This window comes from Pantherophis guttatus, chromosome 6, assembly GCF_059756535.1.
Source record: "Pantherophis guttatus breed Tessera chromosome 6, ASM5975653v1, whole genome shotgun sequence".
NCBI classification, from domain to species: domain Eukaryota; kingdom Metazoa; phylum Chordata; class Lepidosauria; order Squamata; family Colubridae; genus Pantherophis; species Pantherophis guttatus.
In genome coordinates, this window is record NC_142068.1 from 50,245,871 (window position 1) to 50,273,006 (window position 27,136).

General features: G+C 36.5%; 1 protein-coding gene across 6 annotated transcripts in view; it reads right to left on the minus strand.

The window, feature by feature from the left end:
- Positions 1-27,136, minus strand: part of LOC117678686 (VPS10 domain-containing receptor SorCS1) — a 415,591-nt gene that overhangs the window by 110,289 nt on the left and 278,166 nt on the right. For all 6 annotated transcript variants that reach the window (XM_087872866.1, XM_087872863.1, XM_087872868.1 and 3 more), the window contains exon 5: positions 19,170-19,243. In XM_087872866.1, the coding sequence (XP_087728992.1) occupies positions 19,170-19,243 (74 nt within the window). The remainder of the gene's footprint in view (positions 1-19,169; positions 19,244-27,136) is intronic.

Below are 27,136 nucleotides of genomic sequence, written 5' to 3' on the forward strand. Positions count from 1 at the left end.
CAAAAATGAAGAATGAGGCATGGTACTACAGAATAAAACATTTCCATGTAGAATAAAACAAATAAAGCAATAGTCAGCAGGTAAACTTCAATCAATGAATACAATTCAACACACAAAGCATGCTATCTCAAAATCTATTGCTTGCATTTCTACTTCACTCAATTGATACTAACATCTCACAACTACTTATTTGTTTACATAGGGAAATAGTTTCTTTCAAATGCACCATCTCAAGGTTCACACATTTAATAAGGAAATCCTTTTTTCCTGCAACATACGTATTTTCCCCAGAGGCAAAGATACTTCTTTTATTTGCTCAACTTACAGTAAAACTACACAGAGCATCATTTGTCCTTGGCTGTATTTGGAAGAATTACTGGCATGAGCATCATGATTAAACTATGAGATGTAAAATAACTTCAGTTAATTTACCATCTCCTCTCTCATAAATCAAACAATTAAAATATCAAAATAAAAACTGTTTTATTTTAATCACTGTTTATTGTTGGCTGATTTCATGCGTCAGACTAAGATTTAAAAATCACAATAGTTGTTTATAGGCACCTATTTTGACAGCATCAGTAATTTCTTGACTTCCTTAGATGACCTGTGTCAGGACATGGATGCAGGGACTGTATCCATCTTTGTCCTCTTGGACATCTCAGTGACCTTTGATACCATGACACATTACTAGACTGCTTACAGCAATTAAGGATTGGAGGAACCATTTTACAGCGCAGTCTGGAGTGGACATTTTGCTATCCTTTTTCAATGGCACTTTCAGTATTTATCAGTAAGGGAAAAGAGATTGGCTAGTGCCGCCTTATATATGGATGCTAAAAAGATTGGTCTCTTTCCCCTGATATTTAACATCTGCATGGAGATACAGATTGAGGTCAGTTTGCGTAAAGTATACTCAGTATGTTGATAAACTTAATTGTACATTCCTATCTTGGGTTGTAAGGGATATATTATTGATGCTCTTTCTGGTACCTTGAGGATGTATAAGTTTGGATAGGACAGAACAAGATGAAACTGAACCAAAATGAAATGTAAGTACTGTTTCATCAGAGTTATTTGTTGTCACTAGTGTTGTCTGTTGGCAAGCACTATCCATGAAAGGTCAGGGTCATCATTTGAAGATCCTTCAGGATTTACTGATCTTACTAGAACACCAGGTAGAAGCTGTGGCCAATGATGGCCTCATTTTTAAAATCTAGGGGAAAATATTTATGGCTTCACGTTTCTGAAAGGACCAGGGAGCTGAAACTAGGAGGTTCTGTTTTTCTTTGGCAGATGTTTTGGAACTTCATTCTAAATGCTTTATTTATTTAATTTTATCCTACCTTTAACATTCTAAAACACTCATTTGTAAGTGATTACAAACTGACAATCAATAATCTATATGGATAAATTAAATAGAAGGAATCTATTTCCAACTAACAAATATTATTAAAAGCCACATGCTTTTAAATAAAACATTTAATAACATTTGTTAGTCAGAAAAGGTGTTTATAGACTCCTGATTCCAATAGAAGAAAACATATATAGGTCAGGATTGAATTGTGGAGTCCTCGGTGCTCTGGTGAGCTTGGTTATTTGCTTGCAGACATATCATTAGTTGACTGAGTAACATTATCAGTGCATTATTAGCACTGATGACATAACCCAATAGGGTAATGAAAAGTCTGCAAGCAAACAATCTGAGTCACAGAGCACCAATGACTTTGCAGACTCCTGATTTTTGCCATCATAGGTTAACACTTCCTCCTTGAGTGTCCTGTCCTCTTAATGATTGTGCAGGTTTATAGCTAGGAAGACTAATAAGTCCCAGAATTAAACTCCTTAGCACCACTGCTTCATTCCTTTAATAATGAGCATTATCATAATGTAACTCTAGTGGCAGGCAGGAGAAGACGTTTTGACCAAAACAAAAGCTTTCATGACATCTTTCAAAAAATGTATTGACCTAATTTAAAAACTTCTCATTAAGCTTAAAGCATATGTTAATACAATTAACAACCAAAGTTAAGTCCAACTTGGCAAAACTTTCAACTACACTCCAGTTGGGATTGAAATGAATGAGTTTATGTCATCATTCCTGCTGATAATGAGAAATCTGAATATGTTGTCAAACCAATATTGAATTGTCAAGTGGAAAAGCACTATCATTATTCATGGACGGCATAATCCTATTTGTTCTTTATCCCCATCTTTGTTATATTATTTATTTTATTTTAATTTAAATACTTCAATACTTTCAGCAGAAGTCCAACACAAGAGGCATAACTTCAAGCATTACTCTTTATTTTTTGAGACTCATACATTTAAAATTCATAACATGTTCAGATAAATAAACCAACAGAGCCTTCATAGGAGCCTGAGTGGCGCAGCAGACTGATGCTACTGTTAAAGGTAGTATTTAGCTTCCAGCTGCCTGCAATTACTGCGAGTTCAATTCTCACTAGGCTCAAGGTTGACTCAGCCTTCCATCCTTTCTAAGGTAGGTAAAATGAGGACCCAGTTTATGGGGGCAATAAACTGACTTTGTATAAAATATACAAAAGTATGAAGGCTATTGCTTAACGCCTTGTAAGCCACCCTGAGTCTCCGGACAAGGGCGGCATATAAATCAAAATAAAATAAAAATACATAAATACAAACAATAATTTCATTATTTAAAACAATGTAAAACAACTTTACAATTAATTGCCAGAGCTCTAACTCTGATCTTCCCTGATAGCACGGCATATCTTGCCACATACTGGATTACCTTGTGATATGTATCTGCCAACAAACAGCAGATTAAATTCCAGGCCAACAAAGACAGCAATAAATAAATAAATTGGGTTCTAGAAATGAATCCTGGTAAGACAGAGTAGCTGTGGAGATACGGAGTCTCGGAGTATGGAGGCTTATGATCTATAGCTCCAAATGGGGTTGCACCCAGACAGACGCAGTGCATAACTTTGGGGTTTTCCTAGACTTATACCTCCTGCTTGAAGTGCAGGTGATAGTTGTGGCTAGGAGAGCCTTTGCACAACTTTGTCTTGTGCATCAACTCTGCCCTTTCCTGGATTGTGAGGCCCTGCAATCAGTCACTCATGCCTTGGTCATCTCTTACTTGGATTACTGCAATGCGCTCAACATGGGAATACTCTCGAAGACTATCCAGAAGCTACAACTCATTCAGAATGCAATGGTGCAGACAGTTTTGGAGGTCCTGGAGTGGCACATTTAGCATCACTGTTATGTGAGCTGAACCGGCTAACGATCTGCTTCCATGTGCCAGGTATTGGTTATCACTTTTAAAGCTTGTATGGCATGGATCCAGAATATCTGCAAAACCATCTTTCCCCATAGGATTTCTCTGTCCTACTCATGATGGCAGAAGTGGCCCACTGTGAACTCCATCACTAAGGAACTTTGGCTGATAGGATCCAGAAGAAGAGTCTTTTCTGCCATGGCCCCCACATCTTGCCACAGAAGGTGAGATATGTTCTCTCTCTTTTAGCCTTCAGGAAAAACCTTAAAACTTAGCTATGCTGGCTGGTATGGTGTCCTCAAGGAGAAACTGTTGGCTGGAAGTGATTGATGCAGTAATAGAGAAGACACCACCACATCTCTGCTTTGGTTTTTAGTTTGTCTGAATTTTTGTAAATTTAATCTGTTATTATATTCATAATTATTTTGATATTTTATCATATTATAAGCCTCCCAGAGTCACCTCAAACCATGACATGGATGCCAAATAAATGTAATACTAATGCTAATAATAATAATAATAGAAATTTTATAAAACTGTAGAAAATGTACAATAATCTGTACAAGCAGATTATTGATAAGATCTTTAACCACAGATGTCACCAAATATAGTGACATTCCCAACCCCATATCCCTCTCTATCTTGCCTCCTAGTATGATAAAACATTGATTGTAAATGGAGGTTAAAGGAGCTTATTTCAAGAGTTGATATATCTGAATCTATATATATGCCAACATTCCTTGTTATTTTTTAATCACATGGAACTATTCTGAGCAACCCAACCCTTAAAACTTGGTCTATATGATTATTCCATTGAAAAGCAATAATGTTCAGCATACCGTAAGTAATTCCAAAAGTGGCTATCTTCTTTAAGTTTTTCTCTCCAGCTAGGTTGTAAAACAGCATATCGATCAATATATCTTTATCTATATCATATATATCAACCTATATCAAATGATTGTCTTGACTATTGTAACAGTAGTGAAGAGAAAATGCTAACCTCTATCTCAATTTAAAAAGAGTCCTTTATTGCTAAGCAAAATTGTTGCTACTTCTAACCGTGACCTCTGTCCTTCCATTGTGTTTCTCAAAAACACATATTATTTGCTATGCCCAAGAAATTCAATAAAGCCATTGACACATACTCTTCCCTCTGCTATATTTATATATGAGTGTGAAAAAGTCCCTAACTTTGCAAATCAGCAATGAAGAAGAAGTGCAAAAGAGTTAAACTTTTCATTTTATAATCAAACAAGAGACACAAATCTTCACACCCAATATTTCACCATTATCAACATATATTTTTTCAGAGACGCAATTATTCACTCAATGTTTAAGGGAGTGACAAATCAGTTTAGCACTGTTGCCAAAAAAACAGCATGGATGTGTCTTAGCAGCTGAGCTTGACATGGCAAAGATTTAACTTTCCCTGTTTAATATTGGTGTGCCAATCCACCAACTTGCATTCTGACTACCATTTAATGCTGTTTTGGTAATTTATGTCCCTGTGTAGAATTTCAGGCTGGGCAAATAAAAACCAAGGCATTCAAACTGAACACAATTTTGTAATCCTTACTCTTAGCATCTTATATTAGGCATTTTATTTTACAACTGTTAAAAAAAAGTTTTGTTTTGCAATGCACAGGAAATGCTTCAGTTATTTCCATATATTCAGCAGTTCTAGAGGTCAATGCTTAAACAGTATTTGAAATTACTTCTCACATTTGTTCATGCTAATTAACTCTTCAGCAGTTTTTGGCATACTTGCTAAATTTTGCCATAGGCATCCATTTTGATTAAAAATAATAAGAGCAAGCTAATGCTTTTTAATATAAAATTTGAAATCTCTTTACAAACCTCATAATAAATGTGCTCCATCCCATTTCATTTTACATATGTATCCCCTTTCCATGCAACAATCCTCTCCGGAATTTAATTGGCCCCAAATTTACTTAGATTTAGCAGAGCTATTAAAACCCGGCTGTTTCATCAGACTTGGGAATAGATATGATATGTATTCCTTCCCCTCATCACCAAATTTGGAGCGCTTGTTTTTGACTGGTATTACCCTGGTGCAAAGATGAATGCATTATTATACTGATGTTTGCCTTTTATTGTTTTAATCTCATTTACAGGTTTTAGGTAAGTAAACTGCTCAGAGTCAGGATTCCCTTTTATGAGAAGATAGCTGATAAAATAAAAATAAATATCAGCAATTCATAGAAATCTGCACTGTGGGATGGAATTATTATTCCAATACTACAAATGGAATAGGCAGGAGACTTATTGCAATTATGTAAATCAATGGTTGATTTCATATTTAGAATCCCTTACTTCTATTTTCAATATTCTCATATCAAAGTCTTTTTCTGCTTAAACTATGTACCTTAACTGTGATCCTATCCATAACCTAGCTTGTTCATTGGTTTGACAGTTTTATTAACATAAATATATTTAAAATATAACCCCAGTTTAAAAGGAATGATACAAGAAAATGATGTGGAAAGAAACAGACTTTTCCTAAGGAATCTATGACAATTGTGAGTTGCATTACCAGACATGTGGCAAAAGAATGATATGTTCTCCTGTTTGGCCTCATGTCCTCTGTCCTAGCAAGCATGGCCTTAAAATGAAATATTGTGTGACTTTTGGAGTGTCTCCTTTTTGGGCTTTTGTTGTTGTTGTTTTCTTTTAAAGGGAAGGGTGTTTTTAACAAAAGTAATCATTCAAACTTTCATGTATTGAGACCTTTTAAATTGGCTGTTTCTTTCTCTCACCTGTTGACACATTCAACAGTCATAGTATGGTGACAAGACAAGATCTTGTATGGGATATACCACCAACAGATATCTAACATTGAGAAATTCTTCCAATGGCTGGAAAGGGCTGGGCTAAAATAATCAACTCTAAGACACTGATTCATAGCAACCCCAGAACAAGCACTAAGCACCAGATCCATAGTATCCTATGCATACTAGATGTGCATAGAGGCTTCAGAGATCATTCAATACATAGCGGCAGGGTATAAGATGCAGACAGGAGCAGACAGGAACAGCACACCCTGAATGGCACAAACCAAGTATTTTGTACACTGTTTTATTATGGCTGTTCACCGCCCTGAGTCCTTCGGGAGAAGGGCGGTATATAAATAAAATAAAATAAATAAATAAAATAAATAAATATTGTCATTGTGTACAAGAACATCTGCACAGTATATGGGATTGTCCCTACAAGTCCAGATGGAGATTCCATAGACGTTTGTGGAGAATAACAGGCTAAAATCCTATAGGACTTTCATATTCAGATGGGCAGGAGAAGTACTGGCCAATCACCCAGATATTGTGGTAGTGGACAAGGACCAGAAGACAGCAAAGTTAATAACAGTGCCAAGTGACAGCAACATCCAGGAGAAGAATATGAAAAACTGGAGAAGTACCAGGACCTGAAGGAGGAACTCAACAGGATGTGAAAAGTAAAAGCCAAAGGCGTCCTAATGGTGATAGGAGCACTTGGAACTGTGACTTCTAAGAGTAGAGTGGCTCCACAAAATCCAAAATCCATACAACTGCAGGGCTAGGAGCAGTAAAATACTACGCAGAACCCTGAAACTCCTATGCTTCTGATAGAGGAAATGACATTGAGGAAGATGCACACCTCTCATAGGGATGCGAAAAGACTTATTAACATATATGTAAAAAAAAATACAATGGAACCTTTAATACTAAGCTTAAAATTGAAACCTTTATTGCACATCACTTTGATGTAATTTGCATTCATTCTTTTAATGTTAATTCTGATTGAAAAAAAATCAAATAATTTTATGCTTGTAATATTGACATCCTAATTTATACTTACTATTGATAGAATAATTTTATTTCTTTTGTTTATTCTAAAACTGTAAGTTAAAGCATATAAATAAGAGAATGTTAATACATTTTATTTGTAAACACTATTGAAATAGTAATTTATATTATTATTATACTAAGATCAATAACAATATAATAAATGGGTAAAAAATAAAAAAATGTTGGAAAAATATTGAGATTGAAAAGCCAGCCTTTCTGATGTTGGAAATATGTAATTTCATATACACATAGGCCTAAGAACATTTTTTGCTGGAGTTTTTTGATGTAATTTTGTTGCAGATGCCAAGAAACGAACAACAATTAATGTGTGTTTCTTTTCTTCCATTTCTTTTCCTTTCCAATTGCCCATGTGCTCATTTGCTTATTCAGGTACCTAGTTACTGTAACTATGAGATGAAGTTATATGATGGATAGCTTAAAGCCTAACCTATTTTGTCTAGACTTTAAACTAAAATGCAACCTGACTTAGAAGAATGGGCAGATTTAATTTCAGAATGGGATAAAGGGAATAGATCAAAATGGATATGGAAATATTTTATCCAATCTTAATGTAGCTCAGACAACCTACATTCAATGAGGCAATGAAAGGGCACAACATTCTAAAAGTCTGACCTAAATAATGTGTTTATTAAAAAAAAAAACTTATCTAAAACCTTTTTCAGTAACCCAGCCCCTAATATGCTGAATATATAAACCATAATAATGATATTAAATAAAACACAAATGTAACACACAGATACCATAAGCTAAGGATAAGGAAAAGCCTGAACAAAAAAGATACATTTTCAAAGGCGATAATCATCTTCTCTTACACCATTTCCTCTGAAGGCTGTTTTGCCACAGAAGATCAGTAAAAGAAAGAAAAAGGCTTGTTTTCTGCATTTTCTTTATTGAAATTACCTTCAAAGCATAATTATTCCTACAAGTTTTGCCCTGTGACAATAGAATCACAAACTATCCATGTTTAATTGATGCAATTTGATTGGTGGAAATATTGCCTTTGGTGGTTCATTTTCTTTCAACTTCAGTAGGCCAACAAATAACTTCCTAAAACTATATCGAAAGCTCAGCATGTTGTAGCTCCCCTTGTTAAAATGTGACATTTCTTTATAGAATACCATAATTTGAAGGCTGAATAGAACCAGTTTTAAAGCTGCATTTTCCTGCTTAAGATGTTGATTATCCTGGTGGGAATTCTGGGATTTGTCATTCAGTATACCCTGTTTTCCCCAAAATAATATATCCCGTGATAATAAGTCCAATCGGGCTTTTGAGTGCGTGGCAATAAGGTCAAGCACTTATTTCAGGGTTCAAAAAAATATAAGTCAGGGTCTTATTTTCGGGAAAACACAGTAACTGGGAGGTATCACATTGAGAAAACTGTTATGACAGGTGATATGCATTGCCCATCGGGGAAGGGATGCAGGAGCACTAGTGTGGCAGTATGACTTCTTCTCTTTCTTAAATAGGAGGTCACTTGGGTTATCCTTGCCTATGTTATCATATTATATCTAAACGTGGAAGCTTGGAAAAAAATCAGGGAAGGTTGATTATTCCCTGAATAAGGGTTTTAGTCCTAGTTTTTCTGTATTTGAACTTGGTTAATAAGTAACCCAGAAGTCAAATGTAGTAATGGCATCAAAAGTCAAATGGCATCTAAAAAGTAGACCATGCTTGAATGAGGAAGTAAATCCCTAAGACAAAGAAATGGGATAGAGTTTTGCAAGGCGTTTTCACCAAATATAGTGCAACAACTTTGGTGTCCCAATGGAGAACAAAATGCCAAATAGAGCATATGCTCCTCCGGTCATCTCAGGAGGCAAAGATGTTACACAAACATTTCTGGCTTGCTTACAGAACTTGCCGGAGGCCTGGACTGATGCCTTGATTTATTTAGGTATAAAGTTTCCTTCATTTGTGCTGGCAGCAACATCTTTTAATTACAGAGAATTCAAAACATTTTGTTGTACAGGTCCTCTGGCACACAGAAGTATAGTTCATCCTGTTCTGTATTGTGTTGGCCTACCTATCTTAGTCTACTCAGAGGCACCAGCAATGGAACACCTTACCCTGAGGCACTAACCTTGATCCAGACTGTCTTAATTCAAAGCCCACTTGGCCATAAAAATGCTTCATGAAGTCCTAGTCTTATGGAGCTCCAGATAAACTGCCAGCCTGCACTCACTTGTTCTATGAATAAGCTATGAAATGTATCTATTTTTATTTATTTTTCCCTGAACTTGTCCTTTACTGTGGCTTTTTCTTTCAAGTCAACCAAATGATTTCCCCAGATGTGCTGTCATGGTGTCAGTTTGATTGGCAAGTTTTACATCAGCCTCCAGCAAATGCTCATCATAATGAAAAGACTTGAATTACTGATATGTAATTTTTGCAAACATAACCACATCATCTTAGTTTGATTTTCCAGATAAGAACATACTAAGTTCAGTCTAACAAGTAAGGTCAAGTTGTTAAAAATAGCTTTTAAACTCCTGAGATATGCATGTTACTATCAGAATGCAGATCAGTCTTGATATATATTTATTTAACAATTCTACATACCAATAACAATATTAATCAATATAAAGAAAGCCTTGAAATTATTTTTAGAAATTCTCACTATGCCTCAGGGTGTTCTTAGATGCCACATAAATGAGTATTTAAAAGTCATTTACAAGTCATTTGGTCTGACTTCATAAGAAAAGAGCATCACCCACTCCCCTTATAACAAGTTTTTATATTTATTGATATAAGTAGCAGAATGATCTGTGTACATCACATTTATTCTTTGAACTCCATTAGGATTTGAAAGAATAGATGTGATGACATCAGGACTTGAGATCAGAAATCTTTTACTGAAGAGTAGGAAACGTCTTCATCAATAGCTCTATTCTGAAGATAAATTTCAAAGAAATTTAGTTTATGGAATAAAATGCTTTGGATAATATAATAGGATTTTTGGACTGGCTTCTCTACTATACCTCAGAAGACATAATCCAACCAACCACACTACTGACCTCACATTTGCTTTTGCATGTTATCTTCAACTCATCAGTTCCTCACCCTGACCTTATTTCTGTTTGCTTTTCCATCCATCTCCCTGTCTCTCCCCATTTATTGAATGTTCATCTACTCAATTCCCTGGCAAGAAAAATGACATTCAGGGTTTGTCATTTTTATAGCATAGCACCATCTGGACCACAAACTGTCACCCTTCCCCAAATCCCAAAGCAAATGACTTCTTTTCTTGCTTATGCTATCTAGCCTTATGGTGACTTTCCCTTTATCCCAAAGACTGAATTTCTGCACAAGCATTTCTGGATAATCTGTTAGAAAGAATTGTCCCAGGCTGAAAATGTTGATTTAAAAGATGATCTGAGTTTCAAATGGCACATAGTCACCTGAAGAAGACCTTTGTTTAGAATTCAGGGTTGTGTGTGAAAGCATTCTAAAGAAGAATGGGATAATTTAGAATAAAGTTTACCTTAATGGACAAATACGTCTAAACTTTAGATAGAATAGAATAACTTTATTGTCACTTTGAATGTACACTAATCGGCATATATTAAAATGAAATTTCATTGCAGGCAGCTCTCAAAGGGTCACCACCTGCAATATATACTACATAAACATGACTAAATAATTAAATAAATAAATAAATATGCATATACCCACATATATTATATGATAAAGAGAAACAACACAGTCTAGCTCGGATATATACATATACATGGCGAGAAAAACGAATCTTGAGAGTTTACTAGATGGATGGCATAGGGAACAAAGCTGTTACAGAATCTGGTAGTCCTGCTAGAAACCTCCTCCAAGAGGGGAGTAACAGAAACAGAAAAGTGGGTGTGTGGAGTCTCTAACAATGCTTTGAGCTCTAAGCACATAGCACTTATAAGCAGTAATCCTGAGTAACAGGAAGCAAGCTTCCCATAATCTTCTTGGCTGCCCTTACCACTCTCTGTATGGACTTTTTATCTGAGGCACTGCTGCCACTAAACCAAACATTGATGCAGTTTGTTAAAATACTCTCAATTGTACCTCTGTAAAAATTGGCCAGAACAGAAGGAGAAAGATGTGCTTTCTTCAACTGACGCAGAAAATGCAGACACTGGTTTGCACGCTTCACTAAGGATGATGTGTGGAGAGACCAATTCAGATTGTTTGTTATCTGAACCCCCAGGTACTTAATACTGTTGACCACCTCTACAGCTGCACCTTGATACTGAATGGAATATGGCTATGCCAGCTCCTTCTAAAATCTACAATGATTTCCTTTGTTTTATTAACATTTAGAACCAAGTTACTTTTATTGCACCAGTCCACCAGAGCCTTCACCTCTTCCCCCTTTGTTTTAATGTTCAGCTTTCCATATTGGAAACTTTGATTCCAATATGTTTATCAAATCTTTAGTTGACTGCAAAGGAGGTAACATAGCAAAGAGCAATATAAAACATAGTTTACAAAACATAGTAGAACACATTGGGGAGAGGATTAAAGGGAACTACTGATTTCAGTAACAAACAAATATGCTGTTTGCAAATCAGGATGATCTTGCCATGAGAATACCATTTCTGTGAATATCGTGGACAGCTAAGTAAATAAACCAATGGTTTCATCACATTGGATTCTCACTAGAGGCACACATGCCTGGGATCAAATTATTGTACTTCAGACATGTTATATGAGATCCTAGCTTTGTAGAGAAGGCTCTGATGTTTGGAAAGGTGAAAGGGAAAAAAAGAAAGCACATGACCAGTAGCAAGATAAATGTTCTCGGTTATCATGGCAATGGGTAATCATTGAAAGATCTGAGAAATCAGATTAGGGATAGATAATCATGAAGAAAAACATTATGTGATGTCTCTAAGAGCTGACACCAACTTGATAGAACATAATCAAATCTAACAGCACACTGTAAACAAATAAGTTCAAAATAAATTGAATATATACAGACAGACTCATACACTAGATCTTCTGTAATGATATTTAAATGGATCACTAAATGGATCAGTGATTTTTTAGCCTACCTAAGAGAAACTTAAATTGTTTTAATTTAGTATGGGATTTTATATGATCCCATACTTCACTGGCATGGATAGCTTTAATTCAATTAAATAATATAATTAATAGTCTTTGACTATGGCTTATGGCCATTTAGTTACTTACTGTGAAGTGGGATCTGTAATAAATAATCAAGACCATATTGTTCAAACATGCTTCATATTGCCTAAACTTAAATATACCTGTTTCTGACATTTTTCTTTTCTACCTGCTGAACTCATCTAGTATTATGTTCTCACATAGGAACATCACTAATTCAAATTATAATCGACAGGACACTTTAATCTACATATTCATGAACCCTAACCAAGTACTTAGTAGTAGTTCCTTCTGAAGTAGAGGAGTATCAAGACACTCTACAAGGACAAGAAGGAATATCATTCAATATTTGTACATTAATTTGGAACAATATGAAAAATTGTATAAAGAACCCACACTGGAATAAAACATAGAGACTCCAAAATCTATTTTCTTTTTCAAATTTTTGTTAACTGAAACTATTTTTATAACCTAAGATGGTGAAGAGTGCTAAACAAACATCAAAATACCATAAAATTGGGAACACAGAAGGAATGAACAATAGAAATACAGCAAGCAGCAATTTCTGTAAAAGTATAGAACTACTTTGAAACTCGATAAAGGTGATAGTTTTGTCTATCTATCTAAACTATATGTGATCTTTGTCCCAAACTGTATATTTCATCATAGGGTATATTTTTTTTTGGAAAGAATTGTGAGAATCCTGTTCCAGAACTGAACAGAAGGAAATCTTACATTCTTTCTCTTTTGTCAATTTTGTATTTATTCTTCCAATCCTGTGTTTTCTTTGATCCTATTTCTTCAAATGTAAAAAACTAAGGCAGTCAAATTATTATCTGAATCAGCTATTTTAAATTTTCAGGAGACATCAAAAAGCTACTCCTTTTCTCTGTTTCTCTTCCGCACAGAGAACTTTGGGACTTAGTAAATAAAACTAATGAAAATAATGTGGAAATAACTATTTAAAATACATTATTTCAGGGGGAAAATCTCAGAAAGAATATAACAATGGCCTCCTTAACATCAGTGTTAGATATTTATCCTAACCACTATGATAATTCTCCATACTGTATGGCATGGAAAGAAGCCGGATTTGAGTTACATTCACACATTCGGGTCACCTGCATGGGTACATATTCCATCACAGTTAAGATGTAAGAGCCAGAGTAGGGCAAACAATTAATATTTGTTGGTTATAATTCAAACCACAGGTCCTACAGATTTTGGCTAAAAGGAACAACGGTAGTCAACAGTGCGAATGCAAAGTTTATGGAGCATGTAGGGTGGAGTAAATTGGGGACTGAGAATGAGTTTATTGAAACTCAGACTGAAGCTACTAATGAAATGCCAGAAATCCAGAACAAAGAGATAGAGGAAGACATAGTACAGGAACAGGTGAAGGTGGAGAGACCATCTGTAAGTCCTGATCTTCCAAGAAGGTCGAATAGAGTAACAAGACCACCTGATAGGTATCAGGCAACAATGGTCTATCAAATAAACAAAGTTCCTACAACATATAATGAGTTAACCACATTTTCACTTGAAGACCAGGAAGTGTGGAGATCTGAGATGACTAAAGAACTAAAATCTTTGCAGAATTTAAATGTTTATGAAACTGTAAAAATACCACAAGGTAGAACTATACTCGGTAGTAAGTGGATATATAAATTAAAGACTGGTATAAAGGGTGAACCAATATATAAGGCTAGGCTGGTAGCTCAAGGATTTAATCAATCTCCTGAAGATTATGAGGTATTCGTTCCAAGTTTAAAAGCCATTACACTAAGAGCAGCGTTGGTATGGGCAGCTAGATATAAATATATAGTTAATCATTTGGCCGTAGAGACTGCATACCTACATGCACCACTACAGCATGAAATCTATTTAAAGAAACCCTCAGGATTAGAGGAGAATGGGACATCTGACTGTTGGTTATTAAGGAAAAGCCTTTATGGGTTAAAACAGTCAGGGTACGAATGGAACCAGTGTATTGTAAGAACATTAGAGAAGACTGGATTCAAAGCAGGATTAGCAGATCCATTTATTTAGAATGGAGAGGGATGGTAAAGTGTCGTTATTACTTCTTTTTACTGACGACATAGCTTTGATTATGGAAAATGAACAAGAGACCAGCAAGATTGTTGATCAATTAAAAACTCATTTCAGAATTAAAAATCTAGGGGAGATACAACAATACCTGGATTTATGAATTGAAAAAACCAGGGGAGGATTTAAATTATCTCAAACTGATAAAATCAATAATTTATTAAAACAATTTAGGATGGAGTTATGTAAACCATCAAAGACACCTATGGTTCAAGGATATTGTAACACTGATGTAAACAGTCGGTTGTTTGATAAAGGGATTTACCAATCGCTGGTTGGCAGTTTATTATATATTAGCAATTAGTCTAGGCCCAATATTTCTTATAGTGTTAACCAATTGGCTAGGTTTAACAAGGAACCTACAGAAAGACACTGGCAGGGAGCAAAACGTATTTGAAATATTGGTATTTGAATACGTATTTGAAATAAGTATTTGAAATAAGGTATTTGAAATATACCATGCATCATGCATTATATCTACAACCATCAGAAGATTTACCCGTAATTGCTTATGCGGATACTAGTTTCACAACAGATGTGAATACAAGGAAATCAACCTCAGGAATCGCTATATTTCTGGGAAAGTCTTTGATATGGTGGCGTTCAATTAGACAGAAGCATTTGAGTATGTTTGTTTGTTTTCGTTTTGTTTTTATTGAATTTGTATACCGCCCTACTCCCGAAGGACTCAGGGCAGTGAATAGCCATAGAATAAAATATATAAATACAAAATTTAAAATAAAGTAAAACGAATTAAATAATTTGGCTGAAAATTTAAAACCCCAATAATTTAAAACCAAATTTAAAATTTCCATTTAAAAAGGGGAAAAACTTAGGTCAGGCCAGCTTGATGAAATAAGAACGTCTTGAGTGTGCAATGGAAGGTACGCAGATCCGGAATCCTCCGTATCTCCGGGGGGAGCTCGTTCCAGATAGTAGATGCCCCCACAGAGAAGGCTCTCCCCCTGGGGGCCGCCAGTCGACATTGTTTGGCCGACGGCACCTGGAGGAGCCCCTCTCTATGGGAGCGTACTGGTCGGTGGGAGGCTATTGATGGTAGCATGCGGTCCCGTAAGTAACCAGGTCCTAAGCCATGGAGCGCTCTAAAGGTGATAACCAAGACCTTGAAGCACACTCGGAAGACCACCAGGAGCCAGTGCAGCTCGCGCAGGAGAGGTGTTACATGGGAGTGCCACATCGCTCCCATTACCACCTGTGCGACCGCACTCTACACCAGTTGGAGCCTCCGAGTGCTCCTCAAGGGGAGCCCGATGCAGAGAGTGTTACAATAGTCCAGACGGGAGGTGACGAGGGCATAAGTGACCATGCGTAGGGAGTCCCGATCTAGAAAGGGACGCAACTGGTGGATCAGGCGAACCTGATGAAAAATCCTCCCGGTCACGGCCGTCAAGTGCTCTTCTAAAGACAGCCGTGAATCCAGGAGGACGCCCAAGTTGCTAGCCCTTTCCGTGGGGGCCAATGATTCGCCCCCAATAGTCAGCGATGGCACCAGCTGACTATATCAGGACATCGGAAACCACTGCCACTCGGTCTTGGATGGGTTGAGCCTGAGCCTGTTTCTCCCTATCCAGATCTGTACGGCCTCCAGGCACCAGGACATCACTTCAAGGGCATCGTTGGGGTGGTCTGGGGTGGAGATGTACAGCTGGGTGTCGTCAGTGTACTGGTGGTACTCCACCCCGAAACCACGGATGATCTCACCCAGCAGCTTTACATAAATGTTGAACAAAAGGGGCGAGAGGACCGATCCTTGTGGCACCCCACATATAAGGGGCCTCGGGGTCAACCTCTGCCCCCTGTCAACACAGACTGCGACCGGTTGGAGAGAAAGGAGGAGAACCACCGTAGTACGGTGCCTCCCACCCCCAACTCTTCGTACCGGTGCAGCATGATACCATGGTTGATGGTATCAAAAGCCTCTGAGAGATCTAACAGGACCAGGACAGAGGAGCACCCCCTGTCCCGAGCCCTCCAGAGATCATCCACCAACGCGACCAATGCCATTTCTGTGCTGTACCCAGGCCTGAAGCCCGACTGGAATGGATCTTGATACGTCATTTCATCCAGGTACTGGGGGAGCTGTCGCACAACCATGCTCTCAACAACCTTCACCACAAAGCGAAAGTTGGAGACTGGACGATAATTAACCAATACTGCCGGGTCCAGGGAAGGCTTTTTGAGGAGAGGTCTCACCACCGCCTCCTTCAAGGTGGCGGGAAAGACACCCTCACCCAGTGAAGCATTTATAATCCCCTGGAGCCAGCCTCGCGTCACTTCCCGGGAAGCCAGCACTAACCAGGAGGGACACGGGTCCAACAAACATGTGGTCACGTTCAGTCTACCCAGAATCCTGTCCATGTACTCAGAGGTCACAGGATCAAACTCATCCCAGATAACATTCATAGGACCTGCCTCCGTCATCCCGCTGGATCTACCCAGTCCAGATCTTCCCGAATCTGAGTGATTTTGTCATACAGATACTGAACAAAATCCTCAGCTCTTCCCTCCAAGGGGTCCTCCCTCGCTTCCTGGTGGAGCAGGGAGCGGGTCACCCTAAACAGGGCGGCCGGGCGATTATCTGATGACGCAATAAGAGCAGCGAAATGAGTAAATTTTGCTGCTTTTATTGCCACTAGGTAATTCTTAATGTGAGATCTTACCAGTGTCCGGTCAGATTCAGCACGACTGGCCCTCCGACTACTCTCTAGACATCTTTTCTGGCGCTTCATCTCCCTCAGCTCCTCGGTGAACCAAGGAGCCAGGTAAGATCGGCGCTGGGTCAGAGGCCGCAAAGGCACAACTCGATCCAGAGCTCCAGCGGCCGCCCTATCCCAGGCGGCCACTAGGTCTCCAGTCGAGGCGTGAGCCAGTACGTTGGGGTACTCCATCAGGTTCCATCAGGCACCTGGGGCAGTACCAATGGAGGCAGAATTTTCTTGTTTATCTTTATTATGTACTGATTTGTTTAGTATTAAGCAACTGATGCTAGATATAGGAATAAATATAAGAGATCCTATAACAGTATACTAAAATAATCAGGCAGCAATTCAAATGGCGACAAATATAGCTGTGAAAACTAGAACGAAGCATACAGATCTTTGGTATCTAAATGTAAGGGAGTGTATAATGAACAAGGTGATAGAACTTGTATATTGTGCATCGGAAGACAATGTGGCTGATCATTTCATGAAAGCACAAGGAAGTAGGAAACATAAAGACACATGTGAACAATATGGTTTGAGGTTGTAAATATATTAAGCTACCCAAAGGGGAGAATGTTGGATATTTATCCTATGGTTGGGTAGGTAATATATAGAAAAACTATGTTTGTGACTTTAAATGATATAAGAAGAATGATTGGCTGTGCTATTATCAGGCAGCCATAAAAGTAGACAGGAAGCCCAGGAGCTCCTGCTCCTGCTATTTGATGGTTGATCTCCTGAAGAGGGACTATGTGTGACTGAGGAGAACTGTAAGCAAACTATGTTTTGTGTGAGAGTGATTATTCGAAGACATGTTATCATTGTTTTGAGAAACCAAGTTTGTTTTTTCACTAAGAGTAAAGAATGTTTTTTTTTTCACCGTTCAGAGTCTGTGAGTATCTGTGTGTTTAACCAGCAACGTATCTCTTTGCTGTCCGGTCTGTGGCCTACTATGCAGAGGGAAGTTTTACCCACAACAATCAGTATTTATAAATCCCTTTGTGCTGTCCTAAAACATTCATGTATACCTAAACTATATTCCTAAATTAAATGATATGGCTACATATACAGAAACCAAAGCTTTGATTTTCTAGTATATAGAGTATTTCAAAAAGTACTGGAGACTTTTTTTAAAAAAAAATATCTTTGTTGTTCTTAAATAGTAAGAGTTACTTCCAGTTTTTTTTCAGCATGGAACTAAACTCCTCTTCTTTTAAATTCTATTTTGGCCACTCTTGCCCTTCTTCCCGGACAAAGGATTTTTCAAAATAAGCCATGAACTTCCTACACTTATAGGTGGGATAAAACATTTACATTATTTTTGGATATGAAATTGAATTTTTAGACAATATATATGATTGACTACTTTTTAGAAAAAAATGTTTGTTTTAGATGATGTCAGCATACATTATATTTGTTCCAACATAGAAGAGATATTAGTTCCATTGTCGGCAAAATGGAAGGTACACCTTTGCTGAAATAGCACTATATTTCCAATATATTGTAATTCAATAATTATAAGCTGGCATGAAAAAAATGTCTTTGTAAAGCAGAGTAATTCTGATACATGGTGAATGTTTATGGCTACCAATCAGGAATAACTACTGAGATGCAGTGGAAGCATTTCATATTAAGAAAGAAAGGATTCAAATACTATATTTATTTTACTTTAAGTTTATGTACCAGCTAAAGTAGTCTCTATCTCTCAGTTTAACCTACTGGGGTGCCATATGCTAAATAAATAAATAAACCTACCGGGGTGATAAAATAAGTAGAAAAAAATTACACTGTTGGGTATTCTCCCCCATTCATCCCTTTTTAGTCAAAGAAACAATTTGCTAAATTTAGTAAGTCTGGCTTAAAATTAGAAAATGTATGCAGTTATAGGATTGTAACTTTTTTCTAAATAATAATAATAATGATGATAATAAACACACACACACACACACACACACACACACACACACACACACCAGCCTAAAAAGACATTGGAAGATATCTGGAGCCTATTATAAAGACTCAAATTCAATAAATTTATTATACTGTTCATTGTTAGAAAAAGACTTGTGATAGGAGAAATACTAATTTTTTACTTACCAATAGAATCTATTTGGGGTTATGGATTCTTGTAGAAGTAGCCATCTTCTTCCAAATTCAACTGAACTGTACAACTAAGAAGAAAAATTAAAAGAAATTGTGTCTTAATCTTCTGCCAAACATTGATTATGTTTTAATTCTCTTAAACCTTTATGATGTGAATGATTACCCAGATTGTTTTTAAATCTCAGTCTCCCTTTTCACACCTGCCAAGAAGGTTTACAAAAATTTTCTCTGAAGAAGCATTCTTGATAATCCAAAAATATATTCTATAAAATGTTTCTTTTTAATTATCTCCTCTCATTTTAGCTGTCTAATGTGAAAATGTGTGCAGCAACAATTCTGCCCAAATCATAAAACATTTGCTCTAACACGAGATGACAAAATGCACTGATTGCTGTTATAGGTTTGTTTAGAATGGGTCAAATACTCAAACAAATGCACTTTTTACATCTGATATAGATTTACCAGTGGAACAGTAGAACACAATTTTTCTAACTGCAACTTCTTCCATTTTACCCTGAAATCAGATTGTTCCCTAGATTTACCAAAATTTTATTTCTTGAAAACAGAGTGGGTTTTTTTTTCTGTCTCACTTTCATGTGTTTTAGAAAGTCTTTGGAATTTGAAGTGATGGAAGATGCTAGTAGGGTTATTATTGGAAGAAGGGGCTTGTTGATGTGTCTTTTCCTCATTCTGTTTTCCTGCTTCCTCAATATCCATGTTTTGTGATTTGGTAGTAGATGTTCCCTGATGGCATTTTTCTTTGAAATATAACTGCAAGATGAGAAACATTGGGAAGGAAATATACAAAGAAAAACAAAATATAGGTCGTCCTCGACTTACCACAGTTCATTTAGTGACTGTTCAAAGTTACAACAGCACTGAAAAAAGTGACTAATGACCATTTTTCACACTTATGACCATAGCAGTGTCCTCATAGTCACGTGATTTACATTTGGATGATTGACAACTAATTCACATTTATGATGGTTACAGTGTCCCAGAGTCGTGTGATTCCATTTTGTGACCTTCTGACAAGCAGAGTTATTGACGAAACCAGATTCAGTCAACAACCATATTATTAATTTAAGAATTGCAATGATTCACTTAACAAATGTGTCAAGAAAAATCATAAAATGTGCAAAACTCACTTTACAAATTTCTCAACTTATCAACATAAGTTTTGGGCTCAGTTGTGCTCATAAGTTGAGGACTACCTATACTCGTAGAACTGCATCTCCCATCCATAATAAATTTATTATATATACACACACACACACACACACAAGCTTTAAAACACTTTTAAGTTATTAACTGAGAAGAACTGGGGAGAATGCTAAATAATTTCAGTCTTGGTTTAGCCCTTAACCAACAATATCTTTTCCGATTTTTATCTTTTTTACTTTAGCAAGTATACCTGTATCATATAGCTGTTCCTATAATATTATCCAGATTCCTTTAATCATGATAACAGAATCCTACAGCTACTATGGCCGATGTCACATCCTGCTGATTTCTCAGTTGTGACAGCTGGTGATGTCAGTACAATACTTTACTTCTGGAAAAAAAAATAACCAGCTGGAAAATGAAAGCGAAGAAAGGTAGGGATAACTTTTGCTGAGTAAATCCCAGAACAGTGAACTTCATTAGCCACCAGTCATCCAGGAATGTCTTTGCTGAATTGACAAAAAAGACTCTGGTTTAAAGAGTGGGTTCTACTGTGGGGAGTGACCCAGTTAACAATGTGCTGTCAACCATGCTAAGTATATAACTTAATGCAGAAGAAATCTCAATTTCCTTATGTTCAGAAGATGAATGCAAGAGACTATGGGCAACAGCAATAAAAATAATTGACAGTACCGTCACAATGAAAATATTTTAAAGGTTCAACAATACAGAATTCCGTAAACCTGGAAATTTGGATCTTAATCTGTGTCAGATACAAATGATAGAATACTTGGCCAGAAATAATGGCTTTAAATTTTTCAGCAGCTTTATCAGAAGGTTTGAAAGAGCTTATATAACAGAATGTGTTTTATCTTTATAGTTGGCTGAAGTTGACAGTGAGCTCCTGTAATGGAATTTCAATTGTCCTGATTTTTCATTTGCTGGGGAAAAGCAAACAAGTCTGCTGCAATTAAGCAGGGAGAAAGGAAGAAGGAACTTATTGATCACCACTAAAAATGACTCTGTAGAAACACAATGAACTTAAAGTGGTAGAAGAATGTATTTATTTATTAGTCAAATTTATCTCTGGCAGTTATGTTGTTATCTAGTTGGACAATGAAACATTTGCATGCAAACAATCAAGTTCAGAGAGCATCAAGATCTCCACAGTTCATTCCTGAACAACATATATTCACTTATATAGAAACTGTTTTATTTTAAATTTGGGGGGTGGGGGAGACAGTGGGGAGAATAAAAAGGAGCTAAGTAATGAAAATAGGACTGATAAAGAACTGCAACTAAATATCAAACAATGAGAGGTAAAGAACAGAATGATCTACTCCAAGGGTGGGTTTTTGGAGGTGAAAAATACTTATTGATTATGCATATCACCTTTATATCACTGGAAAGAAATGTGTCCTAATATTTGAGACTGCAAAGCTAGAAAGTCCACTGAATTAACAAATTGTCTTCAAAACTATCCAAATGAATTGGAGGCACTGGATTTGATCTGATATTTCCCATCATTTTAGAAATATGATTCAAATATTCAATTTGAATTGAATCATTCCTTAGAATATTTGCATTATCCAAGAATCCCAACACATCCAACCAGGTTCTATGAGAAGATTTTGTTCCCTACTTTTAGTCTTCTTGCTTCAAGTTTTCAGGAAGACGCAGTGCACATTAGACAACCACAGCACAATAATGGATACTTTGCTGGATTGACATATGATTATGGGTAAATGCTCTATTCAAATGATACTCAAATTGTATTTATAAAAACAAAACAAAACAAAAGTAACAAATAATGAAATGGCTATGAAACAGAATTGTGTGTCTGGTTAAACCTAAGCACTCAAGCTTCACAAATTTGACCTTAACTAAGACATCAAGATAAATAAAAAGCTTTCAACAGAGAGTTTTTGTCAAACATTTGCTGGGGAATCGTATTATTGTAGCTAGGCAGAAAATTGGTAGACTGGAAATAACCTAGCCATGTTTTTAATCCTTTGAAAATGGTACATTGGCCATTTGTCTTCCAGTTGTTTACACTGCTATATAAAAGTGATAAGGTTTTGCTTAAAAAAAACTTTTAAAAATCTAACAGATAAAATCAGATAAGCCATAAACAATTGCCTTCATTTTCCTAGGATCAAGTTGGCAATTTTTCATTGTTTGATTAAATTTCAGAATATGCATACTAGAAACAAAAACTATTTCACTATTGATGGACAAGTTTCTTTTCATTCCCTTCAAATATAGAAAATAAATGTTACAGAGCACAGATTAATTAACACCTCAAGATCTTGTCTTCCATGGAATCAACTATTTTTTCCCATTTTCTTTTTTCCCAGTATTATGGGAAAATGTGTGACAACTATTTATCTATGCACAGATAATATGTACCCTTAGTTATTCTAAACTGCATTTGTACCATAATATTACATACCTCTATAATTTCATGTTTGTTATTCTAGAGATGTACAGACTACAGGCATGAAATAGTTTGAGCTACGAATGTCATCAATCAAAGGTTGATGACATTTCCACTACTATATTACTTTGAGCTGAGATACTGAAATGAATGAGATTTTTATGAGATCTTGCATTTATTTCCAAAGATCCATGCAGGAAAATTATTCATTGGTTGTCACCAATTTAAAGATTGTGAAAAGGAGCAGAAGGCGAGAACAATTTGAAAGAGAACAGGTAAAAAATGTCACATGGAAGTATAGAATTATTATGTTTAGATTTTGTGTACAATGTAGCACTCTAAATTGACTTAGAAATATGGAATATTACATTTGGTATATTTCTTATGATATGAGACCTACCCTCTGGTTTTGAAGTAGTCCCCATCTTAAATTTAGAGAGAAACCACTTCGATGCTCTTTGAAAAATGTAAAAAAATAAGATTAGGAAAAAGGAATTTCAAAGTGAAAGAGTTCACAATTATTACTGAGCACAGATAGATATGCAGACATGGTCTTTCTTTGGACAGAGAAGATGGCTAAATGATTTTAGGTGAGTCACTAATCACTGTTTCTTAGTTCTAGTCAAATGAAGTTTTAAAAAAATATATCCAGCAACCTGAATTGGACCAGGATGGTAGATTTCAGGTAATTAAGCCTTCATTTAAGTGCATGTGTACATGTGAGTATGTTTGGGTGTAATTCCTTTCATTTTTTTGTCCTGTTTTATTAAAAAAATAAAGGTTAAAAAAACATAAGTGATGAAGTATTTTGAAAGATGTACAAAGATGTTTGTGTCTGTCTGTCTCTCTCTGAGAGTGTAATCAATTCGAAGGTGTAGCAGTAGAAAGTGCATATTTCTTTTAAATAAATCACTGGTTTAGAACAAATTATCTTTGATTTTTAAGTGGTAAGCAAGTGGGCTTGCTTGCCACTTAAAAATCACTTAAAAATGATGGCAAAAGCTTCTGTAAGAGATTGTTGCACATTTAATGTACTTATTCAAGGTATCTTGGGAGCATTCACCAGCCAAACCTCAGGGTAATTTTCTCAGTTTTCACGCATTTCCACAAGCAAACTCTTTTGTGGCAGTTCTTTCGTTCCATCAGGTGAGTAATGCAGCCATGAAGGTATTCTGGTTATTATCATCATCTCCTTCTTGAAGCAAGGTCAATATTTCAAAAAAAGACACCAAAATAACTTTCTCAGATTGTGGGATGATCTAATATCTTACAATTTGAAAAAAAAAATGAATATAGTGTACTAAACTATAATTTTATATTTCTCATGCTAGGCTTTTGGTAACTTCTTTTAGGCAAGTTTTTTTTTTTTAATGAGAAAGATTTTTAAAAATATGATAGTATTTTTTTAAAAAAAATACATTGTAATGAGAACGACGACATAGAAAATTACTAAATTTAATTTCATTTGAAATGACCTAAGTACATACTACAAACTATGTAAACTATAGACAGCAACTATAAATATATAGTCAGAACCAAATAAACATGACAGTAACCCTAACAAAAAAATAAGAAAGGAAAGAAAGAAGAAAAAAATGAAAGGGAAAATGAAAACTAGAAAACACTTTTCTGGAGTTTTTAATTAATAATTAATTAATTAATGTAATTTATATGCCGCCCTTCTCCCATAGGACTCAGGGCGGCTTACAAAAACAAAACAAAGAATTACATAAACAATTAAAATCAATTTAAAATTAAATTAAAATCAATTAAAATTATTAAAATTATTTGAAGTCACCCCTATGGATTCAGCCCATTTGGTAAAAAAGCCATGTCTTCAATTCACGGCGGAAAGAGAGGAGGTCCAGGGCTGTCCTGAGGCCGGTGGGCAGCCCATTCCAGAGGGTCGGCGCTCCCACAGAGAACGCTCTCCCCCTGGGGGCCGCCAGCCGACATTGTCTGGCTGACAGCACCCTGAAGAGGCCCGCTCTGTGTGAGTGCACCGGATGGTGGGAGGAAGGCAGAAGATGATCCTGCAGATGCCCCAGGCCTAAGCAATGTAGGGCTTTATAGGTAAGCACCAGCACCTTGAAACAAACCCGGAAAGCCACCGGCAGCCAGTGCACCTCGCGCAGGACAGAAGCCCCCATAACAACGCGGCTGCATTCTGGACTAACTGTAGTCTCCGGGTGCATCCCAAAGGCAGCCCCATGTAGAGAGCGTTACAGTAGTCCAACCGAGACGTAACAAGGGCATCCCAATCTAGGAAAGGGCACAACTGGCACACAAGGTGTACCTGTGCAAAGGCCCCCCCTGGTCACGGCCGTCAAATGATCTAGGGATAGCCATGAATCCAGGAGGACCCCCAGATTGCGGACCCTTTCTGAGGGAGTAAGGATCTCCCCTCCCATCACTAGTGACGGGGCCAGTAGATCAAGAGATGCCGGTATCCACAGCCACTCAGTCTTGGATGGGTTGAGTCTGAGTCTTTTCCTTCCCATCCAGGCCCGCACCACTTCCAGGCAGCAGGACATCACAGAAAGGGCATCCCCAGGGTCATCCGGGGTGGAGATGTAAAGCTGAGTGTCATCAGCATATTGATGGTATCTCAACCCAAAACCACACTATATCAAATAATGATATAGTGTGATATACAGTATATTCAATTGTCAAACAATTAGTTAAATATTAGTATACACATTGTAGCAGTAGCTCCAAGTTTCTTGGCTTATGCACAGTAGTGTGCTAATAAATGTATAACAACCAGGACTGCTGGCTTCACTGCTGCCACACCATGAGCTGCCATCAGCTGACTTGTATGCTAGACATTATGATTTATTTCTGCTCTCAATCGACATTCACAATTCCACAAAATGTAATAACTAATTCTTGGAAAACTGTATGAACCCTCTCCAACACACACACTACTGCTCATACTGCTACTAGTCCTGTAGCAAGAGCAATCCATCTTTGAGGGAGATGACCAGTTGAAAAATGTGAAAAATAAACAAATGAAAAAAAAACTATTATGCATTCCGTTATCATGGAATCCAATACCTGTGGAATTTGATCAATGGGACCATTTAATCTTTATAAACCTATAATGCAGTGTAACATTTCAGTAAGTACAATGATCCATCTTGCTTTCGGAGCTTCATCTAAGGAACAATCTGGTCAGGATATTTTTTAAAAAAATACTTTTTGGATAATAAAAGCTGTGCATAAGGAAGCAATCCATACCAATTATTGTTATTTCTTTTTGAAAGCTTATTCCAGTTCATTTAACTAAGGATTTATGTCATCTATGTCGATCAAGATTCTCAATCATCCAGGTAAAGTTGTCTAGAAGTTGAGTCATGGCAACTGGACTTCTTTTTCTTTTTAGCTTTGAAATGTTTCACTGCTTATACAAATAGTTTTGTCAGTCTGAGCAAGTTGGTTAGAGAAACTCCATGCACTAGTTATACTAGTTAGGCCATCTAATATTATTGCCATTTCATTTGTGTTCAGTTAGCCCAGTCCTTCCAATACTTCAATAAGTTAAAAATTAACTAACACAAAAAAATATTATTACTGTTGTTGTTTAGACTTCTATACCGCTTCATAGTGCTTTACAGCACTCTCTAAGCGGTTTACAAAGTTAGCATATAGCATATTGCATATTAGCATATTGCATTAGTATTAGCATATTGCCCCCAAAAATCTGGGTCCTCATTTTACCCACCTCGGAAGGATGGAAGGCTGAGTCAACCTTGAGCCGGTGAGATTTGATCTGCTAATCTGCTCAACTAGCAGTCAGCTGAAATAGCTGCAGTACTGCACTCTAACCACTGCGCCACTTCGGCTCTTGAAATGAAAGCCAAAGATAGGAAAATCCAAGCAATCAGTCAAGTTGCACAAAAGCCATTAATATGATTCACCGAGTGTCTGAGTACTTATTTATTTATTCTTGATGGGACCACTGATAGTGACCAAGCTTTCCAATATTTCTCTAAACAAAAGAAAAAGTTACTTAAAATGTATTAAAATTAACATTCCAATTGTTTTTCTTTCCTGTCATGCCCTTTTAATTTTTCAAACAAAACAAAACAAATAACTATCACACCATCATTAATGCATTTAGACAAAGGTACTTCTAGTCAATGTTCTCTAACATGATTCTCTTTTCTTATACAAGTATTTTCTGAAATGACATGTATTTGATATCCACAAATTGAAAAGAGGTTAGCTATTCGGATAATTTTTTCAAAATCTTTAATTTATACATTAGGATATTTGAAGGAAATAAATACTATAATTCTATATCCGACAACATACCAGGGACAGGTAATTGTGTTCAGCAGCAGCCACTGGTTTTTTT